Source organism: Myotis davidii, unplaced genomic scaffold (genome assembly GCF_000327345.1).
Source record: "Myotis davidii unplaced genomic scaffold, ASM32734v1 scaffold866, whole genome shotgun sequence".
NCBI classification, from domain to species: Eukaryota; Metazoa; Chordata; class Mammalia; order Chiroptera; family Vespertilionidae; genus Myotis; species Myotis davidii.
Genome location: NW_006297145.1, coordinates 1,464,999 through 1,475,306, shown reverse-complemented (window position 1 = coordinate 1,475,306; position 10,308 = coordinate 1,464,999). Strand labels below are relative to the sequence as shown.

Here is a 10,308-nt window from a genome sequence, read left to right as displayed (position 1 = left end):
CTCTCTAAAAATCAATGGAAAAATATTCTCAGGTGAGGATTAAAAAAAAAGGTTAGGAAGAAAGAAAGGAAGGAGGAAGGAAGAGAGGGAGGGAGGGAGGGAAGGAAGGAGGAATGGAGGAGGGAAAGAAGGGAGGGAAGAAAGTTACTTGTCTACATAAATGACCCACTGAATTTTATAATAAACTGCTCAATCTACTTAAAGCCATAGGATAGAGGCGGTGTGTGTGTGTGTGTGTGTGTGTGTGAGAGAGAGAGAGAGAGAGAGAGAGAGAGACTAGAGCCTGAATTCATGATTGTTGCTTTTCTCATTGAAAAGGCCTCTTGAAATCCCCCACCATGATCACTATGCAACCCCCCATCTTACCCCCTTCCCCTAACTCTGTGTGGAGCTGGGGTTTGGCCAGAATTCCACAACTGGACCTCTCCTTTGAAACCCGATCCTGTTTTCTTGGACCCCTGCATTTATTCCTAGGACTGCGCGGGGGCTGGGGAGGACCCCCGAGTCTCAGTCAGAACACAGCACCTGAATCGATGTGGAGTATGATGCTGCTCCAGAGGCAGCCCACTAGGTATCATGCTGCTCTCAGGGGAAGAGAAAGCAAATGAGGAGGAAAAAGAGGGGGAGAGAGGGTAGAGGGGAGGGAGACGGAGAGGAGGGGGAGCAAGGAGAGAAAGCAAGAAAAAGCAGATGGGGAGAAGGAGGAGGGGGAGGGGGAGGGGTGGTAGAGCTGGGTGTAGGGAGGGGCGGGAGAAACAGCACCTTTCTCCACCTGGGGAGAGCCTGGAGTAAAGTGGGACGTGTGTTCCACAAGCTGAAATCTATAAAAACTGATGCTATTTACCTTGGTGCTTTCAGAATGCAGGAAACCACCCCATGGCTTTTTCCAGTTGTTGCTTATTTTTCTTTTCTTTCCTCCTCGTTTGTTTGTTTGAATGCATTTGCGCATTTGCACATTTGCACAGTCCTGCCTGTCCTCCCACACCCCAGCCAGGCATTCAGGAGGGCCCTGCATCCCCCAGGCCTCAGTCCTGGGCGCTCTGCCTGCCCCAACCCGGTCCCATCCCAGGCAAGCCGGCAGAGCCCTCAGAGCTGTGTCCTCAGCACCTGACTGGCTCACTGTCCAAATGCTCGCAGGTGAGCGGCTGTGAAAAGTCCTCTCCTCTCCCACAGGTGTTCCTGGCTCCGGTGGGCAGAGTGGCTTTTAGGGGCAGACAAAGCAGGGTTTGGCCTCTGATCGCCTTGATGGCCTTGACTCCCTCACTGCCTCCACACCTCCCAGGACAGAGGTGATAGTGAAATAAGATAATACAATCATAAGTGTCAGTCCCTCCCTCTTCCCTCTCGCCCCTCCCAGCTCTTGGAAACCACAGACTTTTAGAATGGGAAAGAACCACAGAGAACATCCAACCCATTATCATTTTGCAGATGGGGAAACTGAGGTCCAGAAAGAAGGGGTGACTGGTTTAAGGTCACTTAACCAGACAGAGACAGAACGCTTTGCCCAAGTTCGATGTCCCCCCACAAGTCAGAGGATCCAACAGGCACTTATCAGTTGACTTGTTTCCAAGGTTAAACTCTCCCTACTGTTTACTTGGGGCACAGGACCTGCCAATTAAGAACTCAAAGTCGTCAGTGCCGGCCTCAGTGCACTTGCGGGCAGTGCGGAGTCTGGGTGACGATGGAGAGCATTGTGGCCGAGGTGATGGATTTGCATTTTCCATCCGCAATGTTTCTCTGAGTTCTGAGAATTAACTCATTTTTATAGTCTGGGGAGCCTGGGAGGAAAAAGCCCTCTCAGGGTGAAATGTAACAATGAGTGATATTTAAGGAGCTTTTTGGCCTCTGAAGGATTGCAACAGACTTTGCACAAGACAGTGGGTGCAGAGCACTGTGGGTGTTGCAACCACCTTCTGTGTCCTCTGCAGCAGCAGGGCCGTGGGAAAGGCCCCTGTCACCCTCCCACCCCTATTTCCGCTCCTCGCTCCCAGGTACACAGGGTAGGGCTGCATCGCCCTTCAGAGGGCCTCACTCTGGGGGAGCCTACTGAGACCCCAACTCTCTCTTTCTCCTTCTGGATCTCACTGAACAAACATGAGTGATGCTGTGTGACTCTGGACCAGTCCTTCTCCTCTTGGGACCCTGGAATTCTAGACGGTACAGAAGTGCGGACACCTCTACGTGCTAGACCATCTCTGAGGCTCCTTCTGCCCTCCTCTGAGGATTCTATGCAGGTTCTGAGCTGAAAAGCACCACTGTCACAGGGAGATAAATGTCCTTTATTAATGCATAAGCTTTGCATGGTGCCTAGCAATTTGCAAGAACACCTTCACCTACAGCACACTGTTTGACCCTCACGACCACCCTATGGGGTAGATGTTATCACCTGTTTACTCCAAAACAGAAAACTGCGACTTAGAAAAGCAAAGCGACTTATATGTAGACACACAGTCAGGAAGGGTAGATTCAGATCCAGTAAGAAGATCACCACAAGGTGTCCAGGAAACACCTTTCCCTCTTAGCCCTAAACCAGGTTCAAGAACAGAGACGCCAGGTCAAAGGCACCGAGGGGGTGATGTTATGCAGCTCAGAGACAGGCTCCTAGACCACTGGAGGGATCTCAGGAGCCCGGCTTAGAGAAGACAGAGTTCAACTGTCACTGAAATACGCAGCGAACTGGGATGAGACAAATAAGTCCTCCTCTCCCCCCTAAATTTCAGAGAGTTATGCTTCCTGTCTGTGCTACTCAGGGAGCAGGATATTCCAGCACTTCAGAGCTGAAAGCCAGCGAACCACCACCCTCTCTCTGTTCAAATGAGGATGTTGAGGCCCAGAGAGAGAAAGCGATGTCCCAGGGTCCCCCTGCAAGCCACTGGGACTGCACGCCAGCAAAGGAGGCCCTCTTTCCACCACCCAGTCTACAGACCTCCCCACCCCTGGACGCCAGGCCCAGAGGCAGTGCTGCCCAGAGCCCACGAGATGGAGGAGGGAGATGCACAGAGATTTTTATGGCAATACATACGGCCACCCCATTCCAGAATTCCTCCATCTCCACTTGGCTACGCAATGGCAGGGTGGGCAGACCCGGGGTGCCTTACCTCTGCTCAGCAGAGCTGTAGGTCTCCCCTCTCTGGCAGCTGCTCAGGGTGACAGGGTCAAAGCCGTCGAAGGAGCGGAGGGCCACCCCCGAGATGGCGAGCAGGGGTGAGCTGAAGCTCACTCGCACCGCCTGGCTGTGGTAGAAGGGCTGGCTGAGGTCATGGACCACAGGGATAATCAGGGGATTGTTCCTGCAGCTCAGGACGTGGAGGCCTGTCAGGGGAGACAGAGGGCCGGGGGGCCAGGCTCATTACTCAAGGCCAGTCACGCCCTCCCCAACCGGCCCTTCCCCAAGCCCCCAGACCCTTTCATGTCCCTGCACAAAAGCACCATTGGGTGGCCGGTGGGGATTTTGAGTTTGATTGAAAGTTTCTTTGTCTGCCTTTTTCTCTTGGTTCCAAATCTTTCCAACCCCCTTGCCTCCCTGCCCCCTAAGCCTTCCCTTCACCTAGCGCCCACGGCCCTCTCCTCCCCCAAAGGGCCACCCCTCTGCCCAGCCTCCCCCACCTCCCACATTGCAGTGGGGCCTGCTGGTCGGAACTGCCAGTGTTCAGGCTGCCTTCCCAGAAACAATTTCACCACTGTAGGCCATTGCGGTAGTACTAGGTGAGGGCCTCTGTAACCATCCTGTGGACAGGAGACTGAGAACCCTGGGCAGGAAGTGGCCTTCCAGAGGGCCACAGAGCAGCCAGCAACATACAGCCCAAGTAGCATGCAAGCTGGCCTCACTCCAGAACCCTCAAAAGAACCGGGAGCAGGTCCCCAGATTCAGGAGGGCAGGCAGAGGGGCAGTCAGAGGTGTGCATACAGAAGATGGGAGTGATGGGCGGGATGCAGTGGGTGGCTTTGGCGTTGTTGGAACTTGGTTCAAGTCTTGCTTTAGCCACTTCCTTATTATGTGACTCCAATAAACCCCAACACTCAGTTTCCGTATCTAGAAAATGGAATGATCCCAACCACGCTGGGTAGGCCTGCTAGGTGGGGGCATGAAGCCTCTCCCCCTTTGGTGGTCCATTCTCTTAGAGCTGGGAAGCATCTGAAGGGGAAGTCAGGGTGCTGAGGATGGAGGACGGGCTGGCGGGAGGGACGGTGGCACGTGAAAGTCCCCGGCATCAGGTAGCAGGACGTAAGAGCTCCCTGGGAACCAGACCTGCCCCGCTCTGCTGAAACCCTCCGCTCGGAGCCCGGCCGTGGTGCGCTCTGCCAGGACAGCTATGAAAATATTTACTTCCCACTTAGGGAAATTTACCAGGAATCCAGATAAGTCCAGAGGGGTTTTCTTTCTATTCCTTATTAGGATGTTCCCCCTTGCCTTTGAAACTAACTAAATAAGTAAACATCAACACAAAACCGAAAAGCCCTCGCTGCTCCCTGGGCTGCTGCTTGACCCCAGAATGACCTGTCACCGGTTTGCAATCTCGGGGTCTTTGAAATGAGCTCCCTCTGGAGTGTGTGGGCATGGCTTTGATGCCTGGACTGTGGTGCTGGCCCGGGATTCCACCCGCCCGGGATGGCTGTGTCGGAAACATGGGAGCAGGTAACAGCACTTCCTGGGGGCAGGTGTCATGCTAGGCACAGCCCTACAGTCTCAAGCCTCGCTTATTCCCTACATCGCTCTGACTGCACAATGGCATCATTGCCCCAGAGCTCTTAATGAGGCACGGAGAGATGGAGAAAACGGCTCCCATATTCCAGGCGCGCGAGTGGTGGGGATGGATTCTAACCTGGCCCATCAGCTCTATGTCCATGGCTCCTGTGGGTATGCTGAGGCAGGTGGCACAAGTGCCAACTGCAGCCCGTGTTCTGGGGCAGCTGACTCCTCCCCTGCCTTCCTAGACCTGCATCGGACCGTTCCTGATCTTACTCCCATGGGAAAGTCTGGAGCTCACACTGGACACACAGCTGGCACTTTGGGGTCATTCCCAGGACCTCTGGCTATAGGGTAAAAAGCCGCTGTCCTGCAGCCTGGGCTCCCTGGGCCTCAGGTGCTACAGCGGACAGTGGGAAAGGGCCTTACGTAGGTAGGTTCCTTCCCTGGGCCTTTGGAGGACCATCAGGGATGCTTAGTTACGGGTGGCTGGCAGAAGGCAGCCACTGAAGGGAGGACTTCCACAGTGATCCCTCACCCCTGAACCTGTCAGTCAGGCTTCTCTAGACCCATAAGCACATCCTGACTTGACGGCAATAAGAATGCCAGCGAGAGAACGAAGAAGAGAGGGGAAGGAAGAGGCCTTCTCAGCCAACCCTCAGGACCACGCTGGGCAAAGGTGGAACCAGGTACCCAGAGCCAGCCAGGCCCGAGAGAACATGCTCACCTAGATCGTGGCTCTGCTCTTTGGTGTCAAGCAGCTGGACGCTGATGGTTTCCTGCTTTTGGTCCCCATAGTAGGTCCCATCGGTCACCAGGTGGACAATAACAGCTGCAGCAACCATTGGCTGAGAAAAGTATGCCTGAAACACACGTGACATCAGAGAGTCATGCATGCCCCTTCCCCTGGTGGGGAAGCAGCCACAGGATGGGGAGGAGGGGGTCTCAGGGAGAACCTCCTGCTTCAGGAACTGGATTACTCGTTGTGGCTCTGTAACGGGAATGGAGGGGCAATAGAGCCTCCCAGTGAACAGCACAGGCTCTGAGATCAGAAACTCTGCTCCGATCTTGGCTCTGCTCCCTCCGAGACGCGCCTGTCCATCAGTGCTGGCTGTGCCGCTCTAGGCCTGCGGTCCCTCCCCTCAAGTGGTGGATAAAGTGAAGACCCATATCACCGGGTGGCTGTTAGGCTCAATAAGGTGATGGGAGCAAAGTGTTTGGCACATACTAAAACCACAAAAAATGGTATTGTTACTGTTTGTCATTCCTCCATGCTAACCTCTGTACTAGGCACTGAGGAGACAAAGCTAAGTAAGACATGGCCCATGCACTTCTGCAGACTATGAGGTTCAATATAGGTCAATGGCATGCAAATCAAAATTCAGTGCAATCCACAGTCCTTAGGGGGATGGCACCATGTGACAAGTGCCATCAACAGCTGACCAACCAACCATGTACAGGACTAGAGGAGAGAGAACAGCCACTTTTCTCTTGGGGGATCAGTACAGACTTCAGGGGAGAGAAGACAATTTTTAAAAGTCTTGAACAATGAATAGGCGGTTTCAGGCAGACAAAAGTATCCAAATTCTGCCAAGACAAGAATGACTGGGGGGTATTTCACAAGCAATTAAGGGATTCCATTTCCAGGAGCATCTCACCGATCAGTGTTTTGTCCCCTGTCCTTACAATGAGCATCCTCAATGGATAGACAAACCATCCTAAGAAAGGGTTGTGGGAGGCAGAGCTTCCTGGGGCCGCTGGAGCATCCAGGGCTCTTCAAGCACTGGCTTACCCGGAGCCAGAACGTGGTCTGGGTCAGCTGGGAGTAGGGGTAGCTGATGGTGCAAGGATACCAGGCGTGTTGGGAGATGCCTTCACTGAGATCAATCACCTTGGTCCGACACACCTGGGAAAAGAGAAAGACACACAAGTGTTGTAGAGAGTGGCAGAGATTGACTTAAATTCAAATTGATAAACCTTTGCTATCTACATATTTTGTCCTTGGCATTTGCAGGAAGAATCAGGGATGAAGAGACAAGCAAGAGTCTACCCCGGGAGCCCACATTCTCACGCAGAGGAGGAAACCCTCAATGCCAGTGATGGTGGAGTTGACAGTCATTCTCATGGGAGCACACATCCTAGAGGAGTTGATATTTGAGTTGGGTATGAACAGGGTAGAGATAAGTGGAAGGGCATGGCAGGTAGAGGGAACAGAACCAGAGGCTCAGGCTCAGAGGACAGCAGGCATCCAGAAGGGCTAAGCTGTGGTCAGCTGCCTGGTATCTGCGCTGGGGGAAAGCGGCAGAAAAGACAGGCTGCAGGGTTGGATCTTGTAGACTCTTGAACATCAAGCAGAGCACACTTCAGAATAAATCTGAAAACTGTGCTCAGGGCTACATACAACAGAGCAAGACTGCGATCGTATGAACATTTGCTTTCCCCAAAGAAAATCAGCTCCACTACTTCAAATGCATATAAGTAAACATATATCCACACATACACACGCATTCATTCTCAATGACAGATATACCAACTTGGTGTTAAAAGAAACAGAAAGGTGTAGACCAGCAGAATTCTTCAAACTTAGGGGCTTTGTGTGTATCCAAATGTCATGTCATTCATTGGTTCATTCATACATTCAGATATTTATTGAGTCAGTGCTCTTTACCAAGCACTGTGAGACAACAAGTGGACAAGACAGATAGTGAGGAGCTCAAGAGTGGCAATGTGTGCAGATGTTCATCAGGTAATCGCATAGACACACATAACTGTAAACTGCAGAGCAGGTGAGGGCTATGATGGAGAAGGACAGAAAGAGCTGAGCTGTTCTTGTGATTGGTCAGAACATGAGCAGGTCATCCCAAATTAGTGTTTTCCTCTGAGCTTGAAAGTGGCTCCTCTCTCCAAACCTCCCTAGGAATTTAGGTTTGTCATTCCACATCTGCAGATATCAGTCTGCTCATCTAAGAAGTAAGGCTGACCTGGAGAGGATCAAGATATTCAAGGATGAAGGATATCCATTCCATCAATATCTACAGTAGCAACAGATTGGAAATAGTTCGTCTGTTCATCTGTTAGGGAAGGGATGCATAAAATGACATATTTATGTGATAGGATTCTATGAGCAAAAGTATATTAAGAGGACTGAATTTTATTCATATACAGGGATGATGCTAACAATATTTCACACCTGCTTAGTATGGGTCCTGGCCAAGGAAAATGGAATCCCTACTTGTGAGTTCACAGACATCAACTTGGAAAGATCGCAAAAACATAACACTGAGTAGATTAAAAAGAACAAGACCTAAGTGGTCAGTACATTTTGATACCATTTATTAAAATCACACAAAACAAGATTATACCCAGGGATTCATATAGATGAGAACAGAAGAATTAAAAAATGGAGTGGAGAAGTTCTACACCAAATTCACTAATCAAAGGCAAGATAAAAATACTTGGCTGCACTGTAATCTATAATTGCAAACATTAATGCTTTTTTTAAAAAACCCCACACCTTTTTTACCCTAGCTGGTTTGACTCAGTGGATAAAGCGTCAGCCTGCGGACTGAAGGATCCCAGGTTTGATTCCAGTCAGGGGCACATGCCCAGGTTGCAGGCTCGATCCCCAGTAGGAGGCGTGCAGGAAGCAGACTATGAGTGATTCTCTCTCATCATTGATGTTTCTCTCTCTTCCTCTCCCTTCCTCTCTGAAACTAATTTTTTTAAAAAGGTTATATCTTTAAAAATATATAACCTTTTTGTTTTGGAGTAAGAAAAGTTGCAAAGATAATACCGGGAGTTCCCTAGACCCTTCATCTAATTTCTCTTAACGTTAACATCTTCATCAACTCATCCTTGAGACCTCAGAGAAAGGAAGAAAGTTGCTTAACCAACTTTGGAGAATCACATTGTCACTCAAGAGCTTTGCAATGGTGAGCTGGCTATTGGATTAGGGAGACTTGGTTCTGGTCCAGGCTCCCCAACATCTGATGTATATTTGTGGACTAGGACTAGTTATCTCACCCCTTTGAACCTGGGGTTTATCTTTCACAGTTGAATACTGGATGGCATCATAGGACTGCAAGGTATCACCTATGAATTCCTAGGGTTCCCTAGAGGTGTCAGCTTGGGGTTCAGGATGGGGAGGGGGGGCTACTTAGTTTCTGCTCCACCGTTTCAACCAGGCCATCATCTGAGCATCATCTGTTTTAGATGTCAAGCCGCCTTGAAAGTTTCATTTACAAAAAGAGCTTTAATGCTTTAAAACACTGAAAATTATTGAAACATGTTTGTCGCCAAAGTTTCCCTCACGGCTCCTGAGGCATCAGTGGGTCCTGGAAATGCAGTATTGGTTTCCTGACTGTCACAGGTAACTTCCTATGGAGAGTCAAGTCCCAGGGATTAAGTGATGGCTTCTAGGAGCTTCAGGCATTCAGATCTCTAGGAGCCTAATACCAAGGGACCACCGTTAAAAAACACAGTCACATTCATGGGATGGAAGACATTTTCAAGTTTATTTATTTTTCTCAAAAAACAACTGGGACCAAACTTAGGCAGGCCTGCCAGTGGATTGTGTTACATTTTACAACAGTGTGAGACTTTGCATAAACTATCTATGGCATTCGGAGTCCAGGCCAGCAATTCGACATGTATCATTTTGGAATTCTTTCCCCTTGTGGTCTTAGCTGCCTGTCCCCCAGCAGAGCGTGGTGGGGCACATCTCCGGAGGGCTGGTGTGTGTGTGTGTGTGTGTGTGTGTGTGTGTGTGTGTGTGTGTGTGTGTTGGGAGGCGTTGGGGGCTTATCTCCGCATCTAAAGCATTCCCAGTCAGAGAAGTCTTGCTTCAATACAATTTCCTCTTATCTCGGCAGCCCTATCAGCGCTAGACAGGGCTTTAGAAGAAGGTGCTGCTGTTATTTTCTTCTCCTGTTTTCCTTTTCAGGGTTGGGTTTGTTTCAGGCTGGCTGGGATCCTGACCAGGGTCAGTCAAGGCAGATCAGAGAGGAATGAATAAATCCTCAAAGCCCCAGTTGATCTTAAAGCCATCTAGGTTCCTGGGAGGTGGGGGAGGCTGCCGCAGGCTCCCGACCTTCTCCCCCTTCCAAAGTGCATCTGTGTGGAAACTGGTGCAGACACTCGCAGCTCCTGCTTTGACGGACCTGGCGTGCCTCTGCTCACTCAGCTGCCCTTTATGGAGGTGCGTGGCACACTGGACTCCGAAGCCCGAAAAGGAAGAGAGCCTTGCCCGTGCCCATGGCCACACTTGTATCCTAGGTGGTCACTAAGGATACAGGTGTGATCTCAAGGTAACGAATTCTATGGGGATGCTCTGTTTTCCTCCACCCCCTTTTTTGCACCTTCCCCTCCAAAAGCAAATCCAATGCCATAAAGCATGACGGAGCCATGTAGATTTTACTGAACATTCTGCAAGGGAACAAGAAGGAGAGGCACATCATACACTCCTGTGAACCCAAGCTCTCCCTCCAACACCCCACGTTCCTCCTCACCCGTCATCTCCCTTTGTCCAGTTTTGTCAGCGTCACTGGTTCCAGTGACCTTCCCAATCTCTCCCAACCTTCTCCCCCTTCCAAAGTGCGTCTGTGTGGACTGTTGTGCAGAAC

The 10,308-nt window shown here is 50.6% G+C and overlaps 1 protein-coding gene across 1 annotated transcript in view; it reads right to left on the bottom strand.

Annotated features, from left to right (window-relative positions):
* The window catches only part of PAPPA (pregnancy-associated plasma protein A, pappalysin 1), a 181,963-nt gene that overhangs the window by 56,867 nt on the left and 114,788 nt on the right, over positions 1-10,308 (bottom strand). Inside the window, exons 10-12 of the mRNA XM_015569900.1 lie at positions 6,480-6,593; positions 5,415-5,550; positions 3,099-3,312 (exon numbers count right to left, since the gene is read on the bottom strand). Of these exons, the coding sequence (XP_015425386.1) occupies positions 3,099-3,312; positions 5,415-5,550; positions 6,480-6,593 (464 nt within the window). The remainder of the gene's footprint in view (positions 1-3,098; positions 3,313-5,414; positions 5,551-6,479; positions 6,594-10,308) is intronic.